Source organism: Kryptolebias marmoratus, linkage group LG8, assembly GCF_001649575.2.
Source record: "Kryptolebias marmoratus isolate JLee-2015 linkage group LG8, ASM164957v2, whole genome shotgun sequence".
Classification (NCBI taxonomy): domain Eukaryota; kingdom Metazoa; phylum Chordata; class Actinopteri; order Cyprinodontiformes; family Rivulidae; genus Kryptolebias; species Kryptolebias marmoratus.
In genome coordinates this window covers 27,290,436-27,317,068 of record NC_051437.1, presented here as the reverse complement: position 1 = coordinate 27,317,068, position 26,633 = coordinate 27,290,436, and the positions used below count along the sequence as shown (strand labels likewise).

The following is a 26,633-nucleotide window of genomic DNA, read 5'->3' as shown; positions in this document are numbered from 1 at the left end:
TTTTGTCTTAGTTTTGCAGAACACCTGATTATTATATCTCATAAAATAGCAGTGATTGAAAAACTGCACTTTGTGTTTTTTTCCCCTCAGGAACTTGCTGTAAATGTTTCAAAACTGTTTAATTTCCAACTGGATTTGACAGAAAAGCCACGCTGTGTGGTTGGAAGTTAATGAAGCGGTAAACCGGCAAACTGAATTTCATCCTGTTAGAAATTTTGTTCAGATAAAGAAGAAAACCGGACAAGAGATTTGCTACAGTTGGCCTTTTTTTTACGGTGGTTCTAAATATAAATACTCATTTCAACTTTATTTTTGGTCAAAGCTGCAAAGAGCTGCAGACTCGTGTCTTACTGAGAATCTGCATTTATATAAATGATGATATAAAGTTAATAATTTCTTTCTTTAAGACTGTTTTCTGTCAGGATAATTCAAGTATTAAACTTAATAAAATATATATATTTTAAGTCAAAGCTTTCAGATGGCATCGGATCAGAACCTGATTATTTCCGGGTAGATCTTGGAAGTTTTATGTTGATGTGAAATGTTTTTATTTTTTTAAACTTCTTATTTATGTACGACAAAAGGTTTGTTGTCTGACTTTAACCGTTTCTGGAAGAAAAAGAGTAATGCCAGTAATGCCATTTTTTTATTTTTACAAACAAAAACTTGACTGAGCATCCTGGGAATGATGAGGCTTCACCTGGATTCAGTGACGATGGGAATGTTCTCTTTGGTATTCCGAAGACAACTGACAGGGGGGGATATTTCACGTCATTTAGCTGCTAACTCATTTTCCTTCTCATTTGTGACATCACTACATAATAAGTGAAACAAGTTGAACCCTTTCCCGTTTGTTGCTCTTCTATAACCTCTGTATTAAACACAAACACACGGAGAGCGACAGGAACGTTTCCCCTCGGAGCGCTTCGTCCGTCACGTCGTGGCGAAGAGTGTGAGGAGTCCTTTCACAAACGACACAATCTCATTCCCTCCCAGTTTCGACTCTCCATAAACTCGATCCACAAAGGAAATGGGAACCTGTGGTTTGGAAGAAAAACAAGTTTTCCTTTCAGTTGATCCATAAATGAAAAAGTGACACGGGGTAATAAATTCTGTACCGGTGGGATTCTGTGCAAAAGTGATTTTGCTTTATTTTCTCCTAATTTTGAAAAAAAAAAAAAAAAAAAGTTTAAGTTTTTAGTCAGTGGGCCATGAAACTTTTGCCATGGAAGGTTGGGGGACCACTAAATGAAATCTTGCCAAGGTTTTATTCTAAAAAAAAATATATTTTATTACATTTCAACGATGCTAAAAGCTGGAAATGAGACACCAATTTAGGCGTCATGGCAGAAACAGAACTGAGAAAAACACAGATGCATCTAAAAACAAAATAAAGCAAACTTGAACCTGACTTTAGCACATTTTTCATTTCATACTTTTAACGACTAAAGTTTACAGACTTATTTTGTCACATTTTGAACATTTTCCGACAAGTGTTCTTTCACTGGTGCAGTTTAATCTGAATGCAAAAATTATTAGATGTAGAAAAGGAGGGTTTCCCTTAATTTTAATATATTTTTTAACTGACTTTACAGTGCATCATGTAAGGATACTCTACTGCAAAAGGTGTATTTTTTTCGTAAATAATGCTCTGTTTTATTTAAACTTTTTTGTTTTTGCACAAAACTTTAAATATCCTCGTCCCAAAATAAAAATCTGACTTGATTCTCTCACTTCCCCACAGGGAGGCGCTCACGCTCTATTAAAGCCTCAGAGCTCAGCTTGTTTTTACCCTACAGCTGTCCTAAATGAATGTAAACACTGGAAACTGGTTTTATATCCTTTGAAAGTGTTCTGATGTTTTCCTCTGTTACTTTTGTTTGAATTTTATTTCTAGTTTTTATGGAGCGAGTGCCAGAGCAAAATACATTTCATAACATTCATGTACTTAATGCACATGACTAATAAACACAAAACCAAATAGTTAAAGTGTGATTTATTTTTAATATCAACAAATAAGTATATCTCTATTTCCTACTTTATTTTCTGAAAATCAGCAATTCTATTGCTGCATGGACCCAAAGGAGACATCAAGGTGATTATGTTTATCTTTGATAAATAGTTAAGAAAAATACTCTGCATGTTTGAGTAACTTTTATTTTCTTTTACAAAACGCAACAGGTAATTTAGTCTAAAAACATGCTTTTAGGTGCCTGGAAAATACTAAAATCCAATTCCATACCTTTTAATACTGTGTAGGAATGCTGGTATTGAGAAAGAAAACAAAAAGAAAGGCTTAGGGCTTCACCTCTCCGACCGTGTAGCTGAGCTGTCTGGCTCGAACGATCATCTCCATCTGAAAGACGTAGCCTTTGGACACGCACCGCTCCACCAGACTCTCCAGCACTTTCTTCTTGTACAACCTGATGAAAGTGAGAAAAAAAAAAGTGTAATGTTGAGCAAACACATCGTTGTTCACCAACGTTTTAAGATTTGAAGCTGCCTCTCTTACCTGAAGCTGCCTGTGAGGTCCGAAGCGCCGGGTCTCAACAACACCTGAGTCAAAAAGTTTGCTCCTCGACTGAAAACGAGGAGTCGGTGAGAGAGGAAAACTAATAACAAATATCAGCTTCTCCGTGTTAACAAAGTTAACCGTCACCTGATGAGTTTTCTGCGCAGGTCCCAGCCGTAAACTCCTCCAGTCCCTTTGTACCGAGTACCGGACACAAGATCATAATCACCCTCCTTTTGCTTTCTGATGAAGAAAAGTCATTTTATACACAATATATATGAATGAAAACAACTCTCAAACATCACTTCTGACACATTTACATTATAAATACACTGAATATTTACAGGATTAAAAGGATAGAGGTACTTACTCAATAAACTGAGGGATAAATTTGGGCTAAAAAAAAAAAAAGAAGATTAATAAAATTTAAAAAATCAGTCACTGAACCTGTTATTTCACAATTTAGAGAGGATGCAAAAGCAAAAACTGACGAAGAAAATAAATAATTTGGGGGTTTCAGACTGTTTCTTTTTGATGAAACTGATATTTCATGTGAAATGTTGGATCAGTGAGGACATTATCCTTGCCAGAGAAGAGCAAACACACCTGGTGGCGTTAAAAGAAAATGCTCCACTCACATGATGGGAAAGATCTGCATCCATGATGATGATGAAGTTCCCGGTAGCATGCTTCATGCCGTGGATGTAGGCAGTGCCTGAGGAACAACACAGGACACCGTCACCGACTGGTGAAGGTTGTGAAGTGAAAACACAGATTTTTACACAACTTACCGAGGCCTAGCTTCTTCGCCCTCGGCCTTAGAAGCTGAAAAATGAGAAAGATTCAACAATTATTGTTTAAGTGTCCAGCTTTATTAGGTACAGGGTAAGAGTTGATGGTAGTTAAAAATCAATAAATATTTTTCCAAAGCATACTGTAGGCGATGTAACTATAATCTGAATTTATTTTGTCCTGGAGAACTCCTTGCCAACCAAAGCAACACTTACAGAGAAATACATCTTCACTCACTATTTTATCTTTCCCGTAGATTTTCTGCAACTGCTCTGCCACCTCCTGTGTCCCGTCTGGGCTCCCGTCGTCGATGATGATGATCTCGTAATCATGATCGCTGCGAGAGCGACAAACCAAGGAAAAGGGCGGCGTTCGTTAGGATCGGTCTATGCAGGGCGGACGATTGACGGGGGCATTAAACTTCACACAAATCCAGTTACAGAAAACTATTTAACCAGAAAATATGTTTGTTTCCCTGTGATCTAGTTTAAAGCAGGTCTAAATGAAAAGCCCCATCATGTACTGAACAAAATTAACTAGTATGTTGAAACCCATTTCTAATCTTCAGAAAAAAGTTGTAATTACAATACTATACCTCAAAATGATAACTTACCATTTCAAAATTATCTCATAATTGTAAGATACTATCTCAAAGTTAATTTAGCATCTTTGCATTTCAAATGCATAACTAAGCATCTCATATTTAGGACTTAGCATCTCAAACGTATCCCATAGAATCCCATAACTTTGAGATACTAAATCAAGAATATTATTTAGCAATAAATATGAGATGCCAAGTCTCATAATGATGACAGGGTAAGTCATTATTTTGAAATGCTAAGACGTAATACTAAGATAGCTTCTCATAATTGAGATCCTAAGTCATAATTATGAGATGGTATTTCTAATTATGACCTAAATGGCAAAAATAGGCTTCCGTAGTTTTATCCCTTAAAGACAAAATCCTAATTTATTTGCTTATTTTCTTTGATATTATTTAATTTACTTAAATTGATTTTTTAACCTTTCAAATCTGCAATGGTTTATTTTACAGTAACAACATAAGGGTCCTGATTTGTTCAGTTTGCTCTGAAGAGACATTTATTTTAGGATAATAACAGTGAATAAAAACAGTGAAATCGACGCTTTTCTGCACTTTTACCCATGAGCTAAAGTTTGACAAACCACAAACAGTGCCGTGAAAAGTCTTAGCTATGTCTTGAACAGTTTGGTTCCGATTCGACGAGTTTACAGCCGAATCTGCGTCTCTGACACACTTCTTCAGCCCGGATAGTGACAGCTCATCAGCTCATCGGCTCAGTGCTAACGGCAGCTAGCATTAGCCGAGCAGCCTCACAGAAACTCACCTTTCCCCGAAATATTTCACCAAAAGCCACACTATCAGAGGCAGGTTTTCTCTTTCGTTGTACGTAGGTAATAATACTGAGTATTTGTCCTTGCTGTCTCGGTTTGGTGGTTGAGTTTTTCGACTTGCCATGGCGACGTAACACTACCGCAAACAACGCAGCGCGGAGTGGAAAAGACTGCGGCACAACTTCCGGTTGTCAGTTTTCAAAATAAATGTCACGGAGCGCGTCTATTTAGTTTTTAATTTATCTATAAACAATGTTGTCTGATTAAACTTTCCTACAAGTAAGCTATTAAAAAAAACTCTGTATAAAATGTTTAATGCAACGATCAGCACTAATTATTACCATTTAATTATTTAGAAAAAGCTATTTTAAAAATATTGGTGCTAGTTAAAAGTTTTTATTGTTTATTCTAGTTCTGTAATAAATAAATAAATATAACAACAAAATCAATAATAATAATAAAAATAATCAATATGATAGTAATAGCCACATTTCAGAAGCTGTATGTTTGTGTCGATTCTCAGTCACGCAGGACTTGGTGAACAATAAGAGTTTCAAAAACGAAACAACTGGACTTTGTTTCTGTAATGGTTCTTTAGTGGTTTATACAATAATTCTTTAGTAGTTTCATCTAACATTAATGGTGCGTCTCTCTGCATTTTAAAAGCTTTAGAATTGAAAACGCTCCTCAGATGTGAAGCGAAACATCACCTCTGCTGTTGTTGATCTGTTTGGATATTCTCTGTGTTTCAGTTTTATTTAATTAAACCTTTTTAAAACTAATTATTTCTATTGTTGTGTTTATAACACTGTTGCTGTAAATTAACCATTTCGCCTGAATCTCTCTGCTTTTCTTTTAAGCCCTTTACATGCGGAACTGAGAGGCACTGAAATTCTCTTACTCATTTGTTTAGTTTGTCGACCTTTATTGTGAAAATGAGCTACAGAACACCGGAAGTGAGCGTATCACCGAAGTAAACTTTCTAATGGTTAGTTGGAACTTCCTGTTGCACTTTCCAAAATAAACACCACTGCAAACAAATCACACAAACATGGTTCCTATAACAATGTTTTTGTATTTTTTTCTGAAGTTAGTGTTCTTACAACAAAATAAAATAAGTAAAGTATAACCAAATAATAAGACAGAAAGTAAAACATTTTTCAGAAGAAAATTATCTTGATTAGGCAATTTCGTTATTTCAATAAAAAAGCAACAAAAAATAGATTACATACATACATATATTTAAAGTGTAAAAAAGCAACAAAAACAGGGTTCAGTAAGATCCAGACTGGGCGTTGCTCGCTAATGAAGGAATTAATTTTACCAACATGGCAAAATGTTAATTTTAATAATAAACATTTAACTATAGAAATAGAATTTAGTACAAAAATGCAGTGTGAGTGCTGAAATCTTTAGCTAAAGCTAAAAGAAGCAGACCACCAGCCAAAAGTAGCAAAATGCAAGCTAAAATCTAATGAAGCTATATCTAAAAGCTAAAAAAACAAAAGAGGCTAGCTAAAAAATGCAAAAGTCTAGCTAAAATCTAAATAGCCAAATTTGAGCTAAAAGTAATAAAACACTAGCTAAAAGCTAAGAGCAGCAAAATGCCAGCCAAATGCTAAAAGCAGCCAAAAGTGAGCTGAAAGGAGCAGAAGGCTAGCTAAAAGCTAAAAATAGTAGAACAGTAGCTAAAAACGTAAAGCGTAAGAACAAAATAGAGGTGGCATACTGAAGCAGATTTCTAAAAGAACAATGTTGTTTAAGGGAGCTCAGCGTCTTTCTAGCGGGTAAAATTTTATAAATAAAGATTTGTAAAAGTATAAAAAAACCAAACCAAGCGCCATAGCACCAGTTTCCTGAATGAGATGAACGTTTTGATATATCTGAAAGGCTAAAAGAACAAAATGTTTGCAGAACTAGTTATATTGAAAAAATAAGCAGGAAAACAAAAGTGTGAAAGCTGTTTCAGCATGAAGTATTTAAGTGGTTTTCACATTTATACTTTGCTCATCTGGAGATTTTTCAAATTTTTATAATTATTAAATATTTTTCCAACCAAATACATCATAGATTTCAACAGAATTGTCAAAAAATATATAAAATGAAAAAGTGAACGCATTATATAAGTGTCCTTAGAACCAGTTTGTCATCAAGGACTGGAGCTGGAAAACATAACATAGGTTTGAATAAATATCTTTAGAAAAATAAAAAGCTGCAAGAAAAAATACTGGAAACCGTGGCAACAGGAAGCAGAGTACAGCGGAGACAAGAACCTCTTAAGGACTAAAAATATAACTATTGTATGTGGACCTGGATGGGCTCAGTTAATGGACTTGGGTCACATTTAACATATTAATGTTCCATCTCACACATTTTCTGCAGTACTCTGAACATGTTATTTTTTTGCTGAGAACATCCTGTTTATGCACTTCTTTTCTTTGTCTTTCAGCTGTTCCCTTTTTCAGAGCGAGTCGCTCTCCTCCGCCTGTCGCTTGGATGAACTCGCATGTTAGTTTTGGCAAAAATGTTTTTTTTTACGCCGGATGTCCTTCCTGACACAACCGTCACCATTTACCCGGGATTGGGACAGACACGAGAGATACACTGACTTGTGCTCCCGAGTGACTGGTTTCTGTTTATAAACTTCTACAACTCCTAAAACAATGGCAGAAAATGGTCATTAAAGCACTTATTTACTATGTTTATATTAACTGACAACAGTAGCTTCACATTAAGACTGATTAATGACAGCAAACAGAAACAATTTCCAATACTGTAATCAGTAAAAGTCCAGGTAAGTGTTTTACTGAATATCAAACTTTATCACATATAATATTTATTCATAATCTGAAGCATAAATTCACTGAGCTATGTGTGAAGTGATACAACTATTAATCAAGGTTTTCTATTCCAAAGAAAATCTATAAAAACAAAACAAAACAACTTGTACAAAGCTAACAAATGCATACTTTTGTCCACTTTTTAGGATTTGGTAGATTTTAAAACTAATTAGGTAATAAACAAAGCAACAAACTGTAACTCTGCTCTATATTGATCCAAATGCATTTGTTAAAAAAAAAAAAAGACTATATGATTTTAGATGTTGTACATGTCTTGCGCCAGAAGGTGGCACAAGAACAACGCTTATGTTGTGTCTTATGTCCTTTTTCAATAAAACATATTGGGCTTTTGAGTTACAATTCTACTACAAGGTGAACAAATGACTCATTTTCTCTAAATACACCAAATTGTAACAAAGATTTGATGCAGATTTTTTAAATTTGACAATAAAAACCAGCCACTGAGGAGGAGAAGTCGGTATATCTTGTGCCGGTCCCAAGCCGGTAAATACTGAGGTTTGTGTCAAGAAGGGCATCCGGCGTAAAACACTTTTGCCAAAACTAACAGGCGAGTTCATCCAAGCGACACCATGCTGGATCGGTCCAGGACCGGGTTTACAACCACCGACACCGGTGCTGTTGATAAAAAAGGTGCCGGCGGAAACTGTGCTGCTGTTAGCCGAAGACCACGAGGAGGGAAACGTGCCAGGAGACGAGTGAAGAGGAAAGAGTGCAGGACTGAGGGTAGCAACTCTAAATGTAGGAACAATAACAGGCAAAGGCTGAGAGCTGGCTGACATGATGCAGAGGAGGAAGGTAGATGTGTTAGGTGTGGAAGGGCAGCAAGGCTCGCAGCATCGGGGCAGGGTTTCAGCTGTTTTAGAGAAATGGAGTAGGGCTGGTCCTGAAGGAGGAGAGCAAGGAATGTAGTCAAGGTGAAACGAGGGTCAGATAGGCCGACGTGTCTGAAGGTAGAAGTGGAAGATCTGATGCTGAATGCTGTCAGTGGTTCTGCTCCACAGGTTGGATGTGATGCAGAAGAGAAAGAGAAACTCTGGAAGGATCTCGATGAAGTGATGGAGAGTATTCCCAGGGAGGAGGGAGTGGTGATCGGAGCAGATCTGAACAGACATGTTGGTGAAGGAAACAGAGGAGACGAAGAGGTGGTGTCAAGGAAAGGAACCAGGAAGGACAGATGGTGGTGGACTTTGCCAAGAGGATGGAAATGGCTGTAGTCAACACCTACACAGGGTGACCTATGAGAGCGGAGGCAGGAGGACGCAGGTAGACTCCATTCTGTGTAGAAGAGGTAACCTGAGGGAGATTGTGGACTGGAAGGTTGTTGTCAGACAGAGGAAGGAAGAACATTGTGAGGAGTTCAGGAAGGAGCTGTTAAAGGCTCTGGGTGGTAAGAAAGAGCTTCCAGATGACTGAGCTACTTCAGAGACAGTGATTAGAGAGACAGGTAGGAAGGGACTCGGTGTGTCATCTGCACAGAGAAAAGAAGGAAACCTGGTGGTGGAATAGTGAAGTGCAGGAAGTTATCCAGAGGAAGAGGTTAGCCAGGAAGACATGGGACAGCGAGAGGACTGAAGAGAGAAGACAGGAATATAAGGAGAAGAGGGAGGGAGCAAAGGTAAAACAGGAGGCGTATGATGAGTTGGACAAGAGGCTGGACACTAAGGAGGGAGAGAAGGACTTGTATCGACTGCCAGGACAGAGGGACCAGGCTGGAAAGGATGTGCAGCAGGTTAGGCTTGTTAGAGATGGAAACTGTAATGTTCTAACAGGAGAGGAGAGTGATGGGAGGATGGAAGGAGAACTTTGAGGAGCTGATGAATGAAGAGAATGAAAGGGAAAGAAAAGTAGACCAGAAAGTGGAAAAGACTAGTGAGGATGAAGTTTGGAGAGCTTTGAAGAGGATGAAGAAGTGGAAGGCAGTCAGACCTGATGACACCAGTGGAGGGATGGAAATGTCTGGGAGAGATGGCAGTGAGGTTTATGACTCGATTATTCAGTGGCATTTTTGAGAATGAGAAAATGCCTGAAGAATGGAGGAGAACTGTGTTGGTACCAATCTTTAAGAACAAGGAGAATGAAGATGATGAGCCACATGATAAAGATCTGGGAGAGAGCTGTGGAAGCTAGACTTAGACAAGAGGGGACTATTTGTGAGCAGCAGGATGGTTTTATGCCAAGAAAGAGCTCCACAGATGCCATCTTTGCTTTGAGGATGCTGACGGAGAAGAACAGAGAGGGTCAGAAAGAACTTCATTGTGTTTTTATTGTCCTCAGGAGTCAAACAGCTCACCTAAAACTCAGAAAGATCAGAAAGACATCACAGACACTTCTGTACATGGGTGTGAATGTAAAACTAGGAGTGTTACTCACCATTTTGCCCTGTGCTGTAATGCTTCGTGGTCCTACGCTGCTCACAAGTCCAGGCTTTCCTGGAGGGCCATCCTTCCAAGGAAGCTCGTTTCAGCCGCTTGGATTCAAGATCTTGTTCTGTCGATCATGATCTATCCCTCATGACCGAAGTGAGGGTTGGAAAGTAGACAGATAAGTAAATCCAGAGCTTCAAAGAAATATCTGAGGACATCAAGAGAAACATCTCTGCTTTTCTTTCAAGTCCTTTACAGGTGAAGGTGTGCGGATGGTTTGCTTCACAGAAAGGCACGGAAATCTTCATGATTGTTTATTTTGTTAAAATAATCTACAGAATACCGGAAGAGAGCGTTTCTAATGGTTGGTTGGAGGAGAAAACTCACTTGATTAAGCAATTAAAATATTTCAATTTAAAAAAAAAAACACTCAAAGAAAAAGACATGACATTTTATTTTTTGCACACATAAAATTGCAAATCCTAAGAAATAAGAAAACAAACAGAAACCAGCAGTTAGAACTGATACAGAATAAAATGTACATGAATAGAAAAGGTACAACAAGTGCCATAAAAATATACAAATTATCAAACATATGACGACATTCTCACAGTATCATTTATGCCATGGAATAAAAAAAGAGCATTTCACGCCATGGAGTATGCTTTCTCCTTATCTTTGAGGCAGTTAAGGTTAGAATGCAAATAAAATACATATTTATTTTGAACACAGTGCATGAATACATAAAAATCAAAACAAAAAGTTTCAGTGCTAATTTGTTGCATAAGAGTAAATGATCCCTCTGGGAAAATATTTGTTTTTGTCTTGATCATTGCCAACAATTTCTTTTTGTTATGACTATTTCATGGTTCTACGAAATTCATGTTGAAGCTACAACATCATCCAAGGGTTAAAGATGCTGAATTTCATCAGTGCTGGTCTCTCCAGCTCCTTTCTCAGTCTGTTATGAAGCTCTAAAGCAGTGCTCTCCAATCCTGGTCCTGGAGGGCCACCATCCTGCAGGTTTTACTTGTTCCTCTGCTCCAACACACCTGATTTCAATCAATGGGTGATTAACAGGCTTCTGCAGAACATGAAGAGGTGATTTAACCTCTGAATCAGGTGTGTTGGAGGAGGGAAACAAGGAAAACATGCAGGATGGTGGCCCTGAGGACCAGGATTGGAGAGCCCTGCTCTAAAGGAACAAGAAGGACTTCCCTCGTCTGTTCAGTGCTTGTTTTCTCCCCTCAGGGCAGGTAGCCATAATACGGGTCTTCTGGATAAAGAACAAAAACACAAACAAGAGGTAACAATTTTAAATATTGCATTTCAAGACTATTTGTCTGAGTTAAAAAGTCTGCAACAGGTTGAATATAAACAACATTTTGTCAGTCGTATAGTGCATTTATTAGAAGCAAAAACAAATATAAGCAGATTTTGTTCTTTGTCTGCCAGACTTTGTAATCTTTGACTTAATGAAAAAAATATGAGAATGTTGATGCTTTACACCAGGGGTGTCAAACTCCATTCCTCGAGGGTCGCTCTCCTGCATGTTTTAGACGTGTTCTTGCTTTAAAACATCTGGTTTAAATGGATGACTTGTTGCCGTGCTCCTGGAGAACCTGATGATTTGGTGAGGAGGTGATTAAACCGTTTGAATCAGGTGTGTTGGAGCAGAAACACCTAAAACTCCCAGGACCGCGGAGCCTCGAGGCCTGGAGTTTGACACCTCTGCTTTACACACTGATGAAACAAGGGGTAACATTTATTAATGAGCCCAATGTTTCTGAAAAATCCCTTTTGGCTTTACATTCATACCACAGCTACATCATGTAAGCTAACCTGTTTGTTGGGGAACTGTTTGGCAGCCTCCACTGCTATCACACACACCCGGTGGTCCAATCTCGCCTGGCTGACCCGGGGCTCCTGGAGTCCCTACGACTCCTGACTTGCCATCGTCTCCTTTCGGACCTGGGACTCCCAGCTTGGACTCCCCAGCAGGACCTGCAGACACGCCTCATACTGTCATCTTAGCCAGACTTCTGTACATGTTTGTTTAATGGTGATATACTGAACGTACCTGCGAATCCTTTCATCCCAGAGGGCCCCTGGACGTTGTTCCCAACATGACCTTTCTCCCCTGGAAAACCTCTCCGTCCTGCAGGGAAGCAAAGAAACACGTCGTCTTGTGATCAGCAGCTCTGATGAGATGTCTCAAAGATGTAATCTTACCTTGTTCTCCTGGATACCCAGGCCTGCCGAGTCTCCCTCTTGAGCCCACGTTCCCCTGGTTGCCCCTGGCACCAGGCGGGCCCCTGGGCCCCGGTATTCCAGGTTCTCCCGGGGGCCCGACTGGCTCCTCGATAGGAGCTGGCTTACGGCTAATCTTATTAATGTACATGTCAAGTTTCAATACCTCCTCTGGAAAAAACAAACACCACAAACAAACAAAAAAACCAAGAAGACGCAGCTTTATTTTTAAAGCTGAAGTCAATAAAATACAAAAATTATATCTATGAAGTTTTTTTTTGCCAGTCTTGTTTAAATAAAACTTACTGTGTATTAGTTGTTCACAGGCCTGTGTGACCAGCTGATAGATCACAGCCATAGACTGAGGATCACCCTGTGTGCAGATTCACCAGCAACTACCTCATTAACTTCACTTTCAAATGATTAAAAACAAACGATTTCTAAGTTAGAGTTTACTGAAACAGTAGTGAACATCATAAAGATGTAATATAACTAATCCTGTTGTTAGATGTTATATAAAAGAAGTGAATAAAGATTTTAACAAATTATCTTTCATGACATTACATTTTGAACTTAAAACTCACCTTTTCACCTCGTTCCCCTTTATTTCCTGGCAGACCCTGTGAAGTGAAACAAATATAAGTGTAAAATAACATTTAATTACAGGACAGATTGGATGGATTTATTTTTTTATTTTGATATTTATTAGCTGTAACAAGTACAGCTACACTTCCTGGAGTAGCTTCTGGATTCTTAGTAAAAAAGTGAGGCGTATCAAGGACTTCTGTGAGGTGCTATTTAATAGATTTATGAATACACGGAACTGTATTATGGACTTTTAAAGGTTTTTGTTTGTCGTTCAGGTTTTACCGTAGGTCCAACAGGCCCTGAGGGGCCCCGGTCCCCAACAGGCCCCGGGTGTCCTGGAATTCCCTGGAATCCCTGCATGACAGACACCGACGGATGGAAATGAGGATCAGAAAGGTGACCGTGTATAAATACTCGCAGTAGTTTTATGAACCGTGGGTGTATTCTGTCTCAGCTCCTCGTCTGAATCTGTCCTCTCCTCGGCTCCCAGCGGAGCTCAAACAGCAAGTTAAGAGAAATAAATCAAAAACGATTCAGTTTTTGAGTTTGTTCTTAAAAGCTCTGGTGTAAAAAAGTTGCAAAAACTAACAATTTAACTCAGTTAACAAAGGTCCTAATTACTCAGTAACCGGTAATATTTCTCACTAATGGAGGAATATCACCCACCACTTTATACACCAGAGTTTCAAACTAAGATAATCTGTTGTTATAAACTAACAGTTGGAACCATTTTGGACAATGTCGCAGTCTCAGGGGATACTGTGAGATGTCACGTGTTGGGGAAGCTACCACCATATCAGATTTTAGCTCAGTATCTGTAAAATGGACCGAGTTATGGACATTTTTGAGTTTCCTCAACTGTGGAAGCCATCTTGAATCTGGCATAAATGCACACACACACACACACGGAAATACATTATGAGCTGCTTTCCTGTAAGAGCTCCAAGCCCTAGATTTATTTTTCATAAGAGCTGCAGCAGAATGAAGGTTCAACAGGTTAAAACAAATGTCTTAAGAGGGAGGGGAAAAAAGCGAGAAACAACAGTGGAAACCATGGCAACAGAAAGCACAGAATCCCGTCCTTGCATGATTTCAGCTAATAGGTTACTCACATACTTGAGCAGTATATATATTTACATTTGAATCATTTCCAGCCGTACTTTGAACACGTCTCTTCCTGAGAATGTCCTGATTACACAGTTCCACAACTGTTACACGTGAAGAAGAAACTGGTCCCAAAAACCCCAATGTTTGTCACAATCATGGTTCTCAACAGACCTGAGACACACTGATAAATGACTTCAGAAACAATTTATACTGTTATAATTAATGAAAGAACAAATAAACCTGTTTTACTTAATTCCAGACATTATATTGTTCTTTTACACTGTGAAACATAAATTCCTGTGTAAAGTGGTACAAATATTATTAGAAGTTTTTCATACTCTTGCAAAAAACTAAAATTGTGAATCAATAAACTTGCTAACAACAACAAATGTTTGCCAAAATTACCCCTTCAAACTTCCAATATTTGGCAAACTTGAAACACTAAATTCTAAAAAAATAAACGAACAAATAAAATAATCTGAAACTAGAAAAATTTACATTTTCATTAAAAATGCAGTGTGAGTGCTAAGTTCTTAATGTATGTGCTTAAATTTCCTGAAAAAGTTGAAACTGAGCTAAAACGCAACTATTAAAACATTAGCTATTAGCTTAAAGCTGAACTGAAAGCCAACATCAGTTGAAAGAAAATCATAAAATATGCTTATTGTAAAATTTAAAAAAAAATTACACTATTTTTTTAAAATACCAAACATTGAAGAAACTATTCGGATGTTTTTGGATTTTTCCGTTGGTCGTTATGCTGTTTTGTCGGCCATGACGGTCCTGGTGATCATCAGAATCTAAATCTGAAAAGTTTTCATCTGATTCCGGAGTTTCAGTCGTCGGATCAGGTTCATACTGGTACGGTTGTATATCCATTACTCCCATTAAGTCTTCTGGCATTTTTTTGTATTTAAAAAAAAAAAAAGGTTTCCTCTTCCATTTCCTTTAATAAACAATCAGACAGTGACTGCGTTCTTGGCTCGTCGGCTTTCTGTTGGAGCCAGCTGGTGGAACAGCGGACGTCCCGAACCCAGGACGGCAACTCCGACTCCCAAATCACCCCACTTACACGTTATTTAAGTTTTAGGTCAGAGAAATGGCTCCCTGGAATGTTTTGTCAGTATTTTGAGATTTGATTTCAGTTCAACTTTAAAGTATCAAAACATAAGCTAGAAGTGGCAAAACCATCACCGAATTTTTCCTCACGAGTCAATAAAACTTAATGAGTAATAGCCATTGTTGTGTTTCCTTGATTACTTCCTGAGCGTTTTATTATAATTCATCTACTGATTTATGAGATAATTTGTTAGCAGGCTGGCAAATGGACGCATGTACAGACATGTAATACGAAATGCCTTAAGAGATACAAAAAGCTGTGAGAAATGATGAATCCATGGCAACAGAGTGCACAGAGTACAAATACAAAACACACATCCCTGAATGTTCCTGGGTGGCCTCAGCTAATGGACCTGTCACATGTATGAGTTCCATCTCACACATTTCCTGCTGTTCGTTTTTTGTGAGAACATCCTAAATATAAGTTATACAACTATTATACACAAGGTAAAAATGGCTCTAAAAATACACATTGTTAGTCACAGTAATTTCTTTCCTTTCACAGTGACGGCTGGAGACAGGTACCAGCTCCCCGCGACCCGGAAAGGAAACGGATGGATGGAAATTCCAAACGCATTTGATGAAAACATGATTTTCAATTTGCTCAATTTGTTAACCTTGCAATTTTCAAAAACAGCAAGGTCAAAAAAAAAAAAAAAGATGATACAACAAAATTAAACTGGACTATTCTGTTTGAGGAGCTTTCTCAATTCAAAAAGCTTTCAAAGATGAGATGTACAGTAAGCTGGATTCTGACGTCACTCTTCTCACAATAGACGCTCATTAGGGTCTTTGTCAGCCTGACTCACTGATGGCCCACTCTGGTCACATGAATGAAAGTGCTGATTAGAGTGAAACTGCCTGCGGATCAGGCTTAATGCTCCATTATAGATTTTTGAAAGCTGAAATCTGAGACCTCCTCTGTTTAAAGTTGGTTTCTCTCGTTCCTTCACCCCCCTCTCAAACAACGTATGAACATTTTGGTCCTCAAATGAGTGTCCCTTATCCTTGAAGTGTGGGAACTCAGCTGAGACCCAAAATCAGCCACATTCAACTTGATTCAAAAGAAAGATTTAGATTTTGACAGAACAAACCTTTAAAAGTCTGTAAATTTACAGTAGATGACACAAGAGGATATTATATTATATTGTATTGTGTTTTATGTCTTTTCTCAGTTACTGAAATGTGAATTCAGCCCCATTAGAATAAAATATATTGGCCGTACTTAGAGAGTAAAAGTTTCACTTAATATGCCAGGATTTAAGAATCATTTATACATTTGTTTTAATGTATTGTTTTCGAGGGCAAAATTTGATCTTAAGGTGGCACCAAAGTAAAAAATGAATAAAAAATAAAAAGTGGACATAATCAGTCCTACCCTGGCTCCAGTGCTGCCGGGGGGGCCGATGTTTCCCTCCACACCTCTGATACCCTGCAGAACCCAAAACACAAGGAGATGAAGACTGAAACAGACCCCGGCTGGAAGACTAACTAATAACAAACAGCTCACCTGGGGGCCCGGGATCCCCTCCTCCCCCTTTGGACCTGGAGGTCCTGGTAAACCCTGCAAAAAAAAAAAAAAGAATAAGGTTGGACAGAGGAGAATTAGCTGTAAATTATAGGTGCGCTGGAACTCACTTGTACTCCCGGTCGCCCAGGAGTTCCCTTTTCTCCTCTTGCTCCTGGTGGACCCTGATTGGGACGATATCAGACCAGAAAAGAATCAGATTTATTTGATTGAAACCCAAAGTTCTTAAATATCAGAAGTCACACACACTTCTGTACATGGGTGTAACTGTAACATTAAAGGTCTTACCATACTCTGTGAGAAGTCAGAAAGTCGTCTCTCAGTCACGAGGTTGTGTGACGAAAACTGTTATTTTGTTCCCATGGCAGCTTCATTAATAAACAAGAAAACTTCCTGGGAGTTCGGAGTGAAAACGAATGGCTCCTAACCACGTGACCGCGGACCAGCTTTGTGACTTCTTACGGAGTATGCTGGAGCCTTAAGAGAGTTACTCACCATTTTGCCCTGCACCGTAATGCCTCGTGGTCCTACGCTGCCCACAGGTCCGAGGCCTCCCTCAAGTCCGGGCTTTCCTGGGGGGCCCACCTCCCCCTGAGAGGGTTCACATAAAAATGCCTTCTTATAATCTGAAATATCCTGCAGACATAACTTTGGTAACAGTACTGTCACGTTTGATCAAGACAACTAAAATCTAAAACGTCTTTTTTACAGTAAAAATTAACAACTACACTGTATTTTATTACACACACATTATTGTGCATATGATCATACGCACACATTCTGAAAACTGACGACTTTTAAATGAACTATAATTTAATTGAATAAACTTTGAGGTTGAAAAAGAACTACAGACAAACAGCAGTTAAACATGGAGCAGCATGCTTTTGGTTCAGATTTTCTTTTTGATAAACATCCATCCATCTGTCCGTCCGTCCGTTTGTCCCCTTTTGCTCATCCGTGGTCACGGGGGCAACAGGTCCAGGAGGGAAACCAAGACATTCCTCTCCCCAACAACCCTCCCCAGCTCCTCCTGGGGGAATCCCAGGTCAGAGTCAGTCCTGGGGTTGCTGCTCAGTGATATGTATCCAGAAAACCTCCAGAGGGAGGCACCCAGGAGGCAACCGAACCAACCCAGCTGACAGTAACTCTACTATGAGCTCCCCTCGAATAACGGAGCTCCTCACCTTATCTCTGAGGCTGAGCCCGGCCACCCTACGAAGAAAGTTCATTTCAGCCGCTTGGATCCAAGGTCTTCTTTCTTTTCTTCTTTCAATCATGACCAAAGTGAGGGTTGGAAAATAGACAGACCAATAAATCCAGAGGTTCTCTTCCAGATCAGCTGCTTCTTCCCCAAGACAGACCGGAGCAACACCCTCACTACTGCGGATCCACCTCTCACTCCATCACTCGTAAACACATGAACTCTTCTGCCCAAGGCAGTTTTTTTAAGAAAACACAACAAAAGTGTTTTTTGTTACGAGATTAATGACAATTTTGTATTTTTATTACTGATCAATGTTTTAATTAAGTCTGCTTCTGTACATGAAATACTTGGTCATAAAAATCTGCATCACTCTATGGTTATGAATACTACTTTCAAACAGTTAATGAGTGTCTGATCTGGCTTCTTAGTATTATAATATTATATTAATTATAATATTTGGTGTAAAGAGAGCAGATCCCCAGAGATGACAAGACCATTTCTAATATATAATATATATAATTTATAAAATAATTTTCTTCAGTAATTCTTGAGCCCTTTTCTTTGAGAAAAGAAATGCTGAATTAAAATCTGACCTCATCCACAATAAGGTGAAAACACAGCTTCAGAAAATACTTTGATTCAAGCATTTCTTCACTCCGAGGCAGGCATCACCTAAAAATGTTGGGTTTAAATATTTTTGTCCCAGTTTCTAATGGATGCTGCATTGTTTCCAGTGCAAAAGCAGAAAAAAAACCATTAAGCCTCTCGGACATTTACAGAATCTGAAGAGCTCTTATGCTTGTTAATTCAGAGCTTTTTCACTCAAGTTCAAACCTTTCTAAGCCTGAAAATAAGGAAAAAAACCCTCTATTCAATGCAACCTTTCCTTACATTATCTGCCAAATTACCAGCAGAAAAGGGGGAAAAAAATGGGTTACCACCCAACGGCCTAATAATGCTTCAAGAATAATAATTTCCTTCTCACCTTTTGGCCTTGCTCTCCTTTCTCGCCTTTCTCTCCTCGAGATCCCGGCCTCCCCTAAAAGAACAGAAGACTAAAATAAAACTTTAACATTTTTATAATCACCTGAATTATTACTAAGTGCTTGAATACAATAACTGTAATTGTTCGTTTGCAAAAGTAAAAAAAAAAAAAAAAGATTAAAATCATTATAAAGGCACTCTGTGCTTCATGAGTGATTGTTGTGACATACGATTGACCCGGGGAGACCTGGAGCTCCTGGAACGTCAGAAGAACAGGTACACGTGTAGTCAGGAGCAGGGCAGCTCTCCTCATCTCTCTGAGGCAGGAACACAAACATTATTATAAAGAATAAATAAGATAGAACTGATTATAGCAACAAATATCCCATGTAAACAAGCACTGGCCTTTTTGTGCACTGTGCTATCTCACAAACGCCTACCCTATCAAAATAAAAGCTGAATGAAGATGTAAAGCACTGACCACTCCAGGCAGATCGCAGCAGGTATCTTCTGAAGCCCAGGTGGTGTTACAGATGATTTCAAAGGACTGCAGCTGAAACTGGAAACAGGAAAACACACACACACACACACACACACACAGTATACATATCAAATATACAACCACCACCAGATGTTTCAGGCGTGCTCAGATTTTTATGTTTTCATGAACTGAATTGAGATTAAACAAGATAAACTGTATTTTTTGTAAAGATGCAACGTGAACGCTGAGCGCTGAAGAAGCTGAAACTGATTTGTTAAAGTTAAAAGAAGCAGAACAGTAGCTAAAAGCTAAAAGTAGCAAAAAGCTACCTATAAGCAAAAGGTAGCAAAATGGTTGCTACAAAATAAAAGTACTTCAGCAACAAATAAACAGCTAGCTAAAAGTAGCAAAAGGTTAGCTAACAGCTAAATGTCACAAAAGGCTAGCAAAAGGGTAAATAACAGCTAAAAGAAGTAAAAGGCAAGCTAAAGTAGCAAAAGGGTAGCTAAAAACTGAATGTAGCTAGATGGAAGGTATTAAAAAGTACCGGGGCAGATCCGCTGTTGGGTCCTCGTGTTTTCACCAGCTTCCCCAGCATCTCAAAGCCGTCGGTTGGCAGGTTTCCGAGAGGTCGAGCCGGCCTCTCACCCACATGCTGGCAGTCCACAGACAAAGACACGCTCACCTGGCTAACAGACAGGTGAACCTGCCAACAAGAGTACAAGGAACCCGTTACGACAAACAGTACAAACAGTGAGCAAAGATGAAAAGTATCTTTTTCTTTTAGGTTTACATGAGGCTACAATGTTAGACCAGTCCACCGCGGCAGCCGGAACCCAGAAGGACCGTGGTACTTCTGGGACCCATTCTCCCTGTGAGCCACTCCTTGTTGTGGCCCGAGCACCCACACGAACAATCCCACACCAAGGGGGCAGCAACCCACAGAGAGCCCCTCCCACAACGGCGTCAGAAACCCCCAGCCGCCACCACAACCCTGACCCCCGCCGAACCAGCAGAGGCGCCAGGATGGGGGCAAAGAGAGGGAACTCCCGGGAACATCCCCAGGAGTTCTCTTAAATCCATCATCAGGACATGGAAGGAATATGGGACGTGTGTAAATCTACCAAGAGCAGACCGTCCTCACAAAATGAGTGACTGTGCAGGCAGGGGAATCGTGAGAGGACACCAAGACACCTTTGAGTCCGAAGGAGTTCCAAGCTTCAGCAGGTGAGATGGGAGAGACGGTACAAATAACAACTGTTGACTCGGTTCTTCACCAGTCGGAGCTTTATGGGAGAGCGGCGAAGAGAAAGCCACCGTTGAAGAAAACTCAGATTAAATCTCAACAAAAGATCTTTAATGGGGTTGACTCCAAAAGTTCATCATCCAATGATTGTCTTCTGACAGTTTCATTAAAATCTGTCTACTGGTTCATGAGATATTTTGCTAACAGACAGACAAAAGCACACATGTACAGACATGGGCAAAAACTTTATCGCTTTTCGATCATGGCAGTGGGTCATAACGTAATAACGATTTTCACACAAGCATAATAATTGATCAGCTATTACTCTTAGACTACTAACAGTCAGGTGAATATTACTTGATAAAATGCAAAGACTGAAACCAACAAGGCTGACAACCGGAGTGTGTTTTTTCTCACCTTGTGAAAACTTCCATAGAACAACTTGTGAACCTGCGGCTGATCGAACAGCAGCTCCTGAACCTCCCCTCTGTAGTCCAGGCTGAAGTACATCAGATGTTTGGTAGAAGCTGTGGAAAACAAAACAATATTAAACACCTAGCGTTGCTTGCAGAATGCATATCACCCGCTCACGACAGAGTTTGAATTCATGATGGCTGCCACAGCCTCGTCAAACGAGATGTGTTAATGCTCGGAGTATTTGTTGTGGGTGACTCTCAGATACAACCTTGTAAAATTTACCTGGATATGTGTAATTTTGAGCAAGTTGTAGCCATTTTTGTGTTGCAAAGGTAGATTAGCTGCTGTGGCCATCTTGAGTTGGGGCGATAATAAGTTGTAGATGTTTATCCAGTAATTATTTTCTGAGAGTTTCATTTAAATTTGTCTTGTGGTTCATGAGATATTTTGCTGTCACTACAGACTAAAACACACTTGCATGTGACAACTCTAAGACGATCATGGTATTGTTCCACCTTTAGAAGACAGAGGGTTGCAGAAGTCTCACTCACGGTCAATAACAACCCCCATCTTTGGCTGGAAGTCATTGTCAGTGAGCTGCCAGAGCGCGAAGGGCTCCCTGGGTGTATCCTGCAGCAGCCGAAAGGCGATGCTGATGGTGTGCTCTGGAGAGAAACCCGCAGGGTGAATGAACCTGAAACAGAATCAGCAAGTTTGAAAAAGAATTTACCTAAATCACATCCCAGAATGGTCCCAATATACTTATAAATATTAAAACCTTCAAAATATTAAACAAAATAAACCAAAAAAAAACATTAATAATAACTAGAAGCACTCAGAGAGAGCACCATCACGGATAACCACCAAAATCGAATCTCTTGTTCTGAGTACCATATCTGATGTTTCTTGAAAACTTCATGAAAATTCGTTCATAACCTTTTGAGTAATCTTGTGCTCAGGCAGGAAGACAGACTGAAACAAACAAAAGCTACCAAATACATAATGTCTTTGGCGGAGGTAATAAGTGAAGGGCTAACGCCTTTGAAGGATGTAGCCCACCACCTTTCATGCCAGAGTTTTTAACTGACATCTTATGTTGAGAAATAAGTTAGAGCTGTCAAATTCTTGAAAATAAGATTATGTTCAATCTTGTTATGCCACAAGATCTTGTTCAGTCAATGAGTGCTCAGAGTGTGTGTCATGAACGACTCTCAGTTACTCTCTGTTCAGGTGACTGAGTAATAATAGCCATTATATTACAAATGTACACACACAGACACAAGCAGAACCATTATTGTGCAACTTTTGCCTTTTGTCAGCAGGTGATCATAAAACAAGGAGTTTCCCATCCGGACAGCGGGAGGCGGTCGGCGCCGGTCCGGACAGCAGGAGGTGGTCCGGACAGCGGGAGGCGGTTGGGACAGCGAGAGGCGGTCGGCGCCGGTCCGGACAGCGGGAAGCGGTCGGTGCCGGTCGAGACCGCGAGAGGCGGTCGGCGCCGGTCGGGACAGAGGGATGCCGTTTGGCGCCAGTCGGGACAGAGGGATGCAGTCGGCGCCGGTCCGGACAGCGGGAGGCGGTCGGCGCCGGTCCGAATATTAGGTTTAAGTTAGTGCAATTTTTTTCAAGTTTATCTTAAAACTCTGAAAACAAGCACCTTTCATGACTTTATGTAAGCTTCAAAACACTTTTCATTTCCCCTTTAAGATACGAACACACTTCTGTAAAAAATAAAAGGAAAAAGAGGAAAAAGAGGAGGACAAATAAACAAATGTCTCACTTGGTGCTCTGTGTCAGTTGGACGTCTCTGTACAGCGTGTAGGTAAGGAGAGTGTTGAAGACAAAAGGCTCGGCTGCCACCCCCTCCACTGAAGAGTGAGCTCTCTGTGTCAGACCAAACGCTTCCATCATGTCGAACCCTGAGCCGGCACACACATAAAACACACTGCCTTCTGGATCTCTGGCTCCTTTTTATTTAGATAAATGAATTAATTGACCCAACATGTCAGGACAATCTGTCTCACCTTTAACGATGCTGTTTCTGACGGTGACTTCAGGACAAACTGCAACACAGGGGGGCAGTAAGGAGACAGTACACAACAAGGCAGGAAAACAAACATGTCAACAGGTTTGTTTTTTTGCTTTTTTTTTAGGTCAAAGGAAAAATATCACACAGGCTTTTAGAAGCAATAACAAAAACATACCTGGCATAAAAGCAAATAAAACAGTTTCCTGGAACTTGTACTTGTGTGTTCAATTTCTAGTTTTTATAAGAGCTGGAGTCTATGTCCAGGGTTGGATTTAACATTTGCGAGTCCACACACAACGGCACAGCTAGAAGGTTGCAGGATGGCTTCCTGACCTGGGGCCTTTCTGGGTGGAGTTTATATGCTCTACCTGTGCACACCTGGGTTTACTCCAGATACTCTGGTTTCCTCCCACAGACCAGAAACATGCATGTTAGGTTAATTGGCAACTCTAAAATTGTCCCTAGGTGTGAGTGAGAGGGTGAATGTTTGTCTCGTTTGTCTCTGTGTGTCCCTGTGATGGACTTGCAACCTGTCCAGGGTGTCCCCCGTCTCTTATACAGGGACTGCTGGAGTTAGGCAGCAGCTGGATAATCAAAAGTTATTACCAAGTAATTAAACTGTAAGAAAAGAAGGAAACATCAAAATGGACAGATATTTTTAAGTCGAGAACTTTTAAAAGTTTCTGCTCAATATTTCTTTGAACTGAAAACTTCATCTTCAAAAACTAGGAAAAAAAATAATTAAAGTGCCTCCTGAAAAATAAAGACCAGTGAAGTATAGCGATTTACCTTCATTATGGATCGGGTACATTTGAGGATGGATGTGAATTCTGACAGGAGCTGGAGCTGAAAAATAAGCCAAACAAGAAACTTAAGCATGTTTTATCTTATTATCTTTTTTTAAACTTATTGCACTGTTTGTATTCTTTGAGACAAACTGCAAGAACTGTTGTGTGCTCTGAACATATTTTAGAAGACAGAGAGCTTAAAGTAAATAATTTATTACATTTACAGTGTATTTTTTTGTGTTTATTTAAAAAATATAATAATAATTATTTAATAAAAATAATCAGCTTCTGTTGTAAACTACTTTGAATTACTAATAAAACAGTTTGTAGCTGTTTAAATCTGCAGCAATATTCTGATTACTGACCTAACCAAAAGTAAAATAATATTATTTAGATTTTTATTGTGCTACTGCACCACTTTGCTTGTACACATTCAATGCCATTTTTTGTCGTTTTAGATGTTTCTGTCATTTAAAAAAAATGAAATTCCTCTTTATCTTTCTATCAAATACATATAGGCTTAAGTTCTAAATAAAAAGGTAATTTTCACCATTCCATCCACCTTGACTAAAATCCCAGTTCCAGCCCATGCCCCACAGAATGATGCTGCCACTTACGTGTTTCATTGTGCGTATGATGCTCTTTTTTGTGATCCACAGTCGTGTTTCTGCACCAAACACACGGTACCTTTTGGAACCGTGGTCAAAACGTTTAACTTCAGCTTCACTAAACCAGAACACATTTCCCCACATGCTTTTAGAAAACTTGGGATATTTCTCTTTGTAAGAAAAGGCTTCCCTTACACACACATATATATATATATATATATATATTATATCCGATATAATGAATGTAGCCTCCCTGACCAGCTTCCATCTTGTCTTTTCATCAATTTTGGAAACCTTAATGATTTTCCATATTTTTGTTGTATCTTTTTTCCATACTTTCCTAGATTTGGAAAATACTAAAATCAAATTCCTTACTGTTCATGAATCCCTGAACCCACTAATGTCTTGTTCAAACGAAAGTCTTAATTGGATTAATATCTGAGACACCTTCTCAATACAATTTATGACAGGACCAAGGTGGCATGGAAGGCTGAAATCAACCTGTTGCTGGTATGTCTTTGAGCGACCAAGCAAGGAATTTGTAGAGCTATAATGGTCAGTACATGAAATGATTAGCTGGAAATGCGGCTTGAAGGCGTAATGCATGAAAACCAGGTGGTCTGCGCGACCATCTGGCCATGGGTTCAGAATGGAAGATGTCGCTATTTGTTGCATAGCGCTTCGCGTCAACACCCCTGAGTTCCACTCAGTGTGAAACTCACATCGTTGCAGGACGTGGCCGGCTCAACCGGTGCATTATGAACGACTGAGGCGGCTCAAAGAGGGGCTCATCTTTGCAGCCATAGTGAGGAACTGTTTTGTGAAAGAGGCTACGGTTACGGGACAGCTTCGTACCTGTTGGATGGAGGATGGAGACGGCAGCACCCTCTACTGAGCCGAGCAGCGAGTGGACGCTGATCCGGTACATGGTCTCTGGTTCCAGCTCAGTGAAGCAGTAACTGCTGCTGGACTCATCGACAATATCCTGCTTTGTTTGTTTGTCTGAACACACAGAGATGAAAGCCACACACAAATTCACAGCAGTGGGTACACTCCCCAAAGTTATTGCGGTTTCTAAGACATATTTAGTATATACCCCTGTCGTTTCAGCAGATTACCTTTAAGGGACTGAATGACAATTCGGTACCCATCGACGGCAGACACTGGTCTCCATGATAAACATATACTTGAGTGGTCTGACCTGACCACGCTGACACTGCTCACTCGCAGACTGGCTGCAGAAACAAACACAAAGTAGATAAACAAAGTGAAAGAATCAAATGTGAAGGCGTCGATGTGTTTCACTTACTAGTTTTGCCTTGAGCTGAGCCGCTGCCTCCCTCCCTGCTGCGGTACTCAGCTGTGACCAAGACGCTGTAACGAGTGTCTGGCTGTAATGACTCTAACACCACCTGTTTCTCACCACCTTGCACCAACACCTGTTGACAGTAAAGATGTCTTTCAAGGCTCCCAGCACAGACAGAGATGATTTGTAGTTTCTCTCAGAGAACACTGTGATTTGTGGAAACCAGCTGAAAGTGATGATTACAGGTCACTCACAGTTCTGTCCTGGCTCTCAGCTCCAGTCAGAGGTGTGTAGGTCACACGGTACTGCAGAACATGAGCATTTGGGGGTATCCAGGAGACCAGCAGGCTGACCGCACTTTCCTCTGAAACAGTTACACTGGATGGTCCTCCACCTGACACTGCAGAATCGGAGTACAAATAATCAACAGGTTCATAACATTCATCTACGTTGGTGTAAAACCTCTGCAGGCAGCCTGAATCTCAAAGAAGCGTCACTAAGCAACTAAGTGACCTTTTCATTACTAAATAAATTACATAGAAGAGGAGAAATAAATTACAAATGCAGCTGAGGGATGCGATAGAGTACTACAGCGTTCAGAAAACCAGAAGAAAGAAGGTGGAGAATAAATGCTGTGAACTTTAAAGAGAGTTTGAGTGTGCAGCTTGTTCATTAGGCAGTCCACTTCTCAGGATACTCATCTCTTTTCTTTCTTTCATTCTTTCATTCACACGTTGTAATGGTGATGGTGGTGAGGTGGGGGTATTCTTGTTTCCAGCACGTCTTTATTTCTTCGCGTCTCCCTGGGGTCGGGTTGCAGCTCCAGAGACAAACAAAGGCTGGCTCTTCATGGTGCCATTTAATGCACCTAGTCTCTTCTTCTGGTATATTGTTTGGGATTTTTTTATTATGGAAACAAGATATCCCGAGTACCAACCAAGGGATTATTTCTTTTTTTATTTAACTTTCCTTTTTTTCTCCTCCTTCTGCTTTGTCCTATATATAAATATCCATCCATCCATCCATTCTCTTCCGCTTATCCGGGGTCGGGTCGCGGGGGCAGCAGCCTAAGCAGG

The 26,633-nt window shown here is 39.8% G+C and overlaps 3 protein-coding genes across 5 annotated transcripts in view; 1 reads left to right on the top strand and 2 right to left on the bottom strand.

Annotated features, from left to right (window-relative positions):
- Positions 1-627: 627 nt before the first annotated feature.
- dpm1 (dolichyl-phosphate mannosyltransferase subunit 1, catalytic) lies at positions 628-4,849 on the bottom strand. The gene is made up of 9 exons (XM_017433471.3): positions 4,672-4,849; positions 3,542-3,641; positions 3,304-3,337; positions 3,151-3,227; positions 2,883-2,908; positions 2,660-2,755; positions 2,513-2,581; positions 2,309-2,423; positions 628-1,038 (listed from the first exon to the last, which is right to left on the bottom strand). Exons 1-9 carry the CDS (start codon positions 4,800-4,802, stop codon positions 934-936), a joined length of 753 nt encoding a protein of 250 aa, XP_017288960.1. The 5' UTR covers positions 4,803-4,849; the 3' UTR covers positions 628-933.
- Positions 4,850-8,870: 4,021 nt separating this feature from the next.
- Positions 8,871-26,633, top strand: part of zgc:103759 (U8 snoRNA-decapping enzyme) — a 576,073-nt gene continuing 558,310 nt past the window's right edge. Inside the window, exon 1 of the mRNA XM_037977041.1 lies at positions 8,871-8,926. The gene's annotated coding sequence lies outside the window, so the exon portion shown is untranslated. The remainder of the gene's footprint in view (positions 8,927-26,633) is intronic.
- The window catches only part of LOC108246106 (collagen alpha-1(XX) chain), a 45,846-nt gene continuing 29,550 nt past the window's right edge, over positions 10,338-26,633 (bottom strand). The window contains exons 19-42 of one of the 3 annotated variants that reach the window (XM_017433479.3): positions 25,812-25,957; positions 25,561-25,690; positions 25,370-25,486; positions 25,107-25,253; positions 23,645-23,701; positions 22,851-22,889; positions 22,607-22,745; positions 21,378-21,520; positions 20,827-20,936; positions 19,711-19,869; positions 19,164-19,241; positions 18,913-18,999; positions 18,684-18,737; positions 16,990-17,085; positions 16,605-16,658; positions 16,477-16,530; positions 16,345-16,398; positions 13,023-13,094; positions 12,737-12,772; positions 12,459-12,525; positions 12,135-12,323; positions 11,983-12,060; positions 11,745-11,906; positions 10,338-11,178 (exon numbers count right to left, since the gene is read on the bottom strand). In XM_017433479.3, the coding sequence (XP_017288968.1) occupies positions 11,150-11,178; positions 11,745-11,906; positions 11,983-12,060; positions 12,135-12,323; positions 12,459-12,525; positions 12,737-12,772; positions 13,023-13,094; positions 16,345-16,398; positions 16,477-16,530; positions 16,605-16,658; positions 16,990-17,085; positions 18,684-18,737; positions 18,913-18,999; positions 19,164-19,241; positions 19,711-19,869; positions 20,827-20,936; positions 21,378-21,520; positions 22,607-22,745; positions 22,851-22,889; positions 23,645-23,701; positions 25,107-25,253; positions 25,370-25,486; positions 25,561-25,690; positions 25,812-25,957 (2,297 nt within the window). In that variant the 3' untranslated portion in view covers positions 10,338-11,149. Of the gene's footprint in view, positions 11,179-11,744; positions 11,907-11,982; positions 12,061-12,134; positions 12,324-12,458; positions 12,565-12,736; positions 12,773-13,022; positions 13,095-16,344; positions 16,399-16,476; positions 16,531-16,604; positions 16,659-16,989; positions 17,086-18,683; positions 18,738-18,912; positions 19,000-19,163; positions 19,242-19,710; positions 19,870-20,826; positions 20,937-21,377; positions 21,521-22,606; positions 22,746-22,850; positions 22,890-23,644; positions 23,702-25,106; positions 25,254-25,369; positions 25,487-25,560; positions 25,691-25,811; positions 25,958-26,633 lie in introns of those variants that run through there. The other 2 variants (XM_017433480.3, XM_037977040.1) reach the window with 2 other exon arrangements.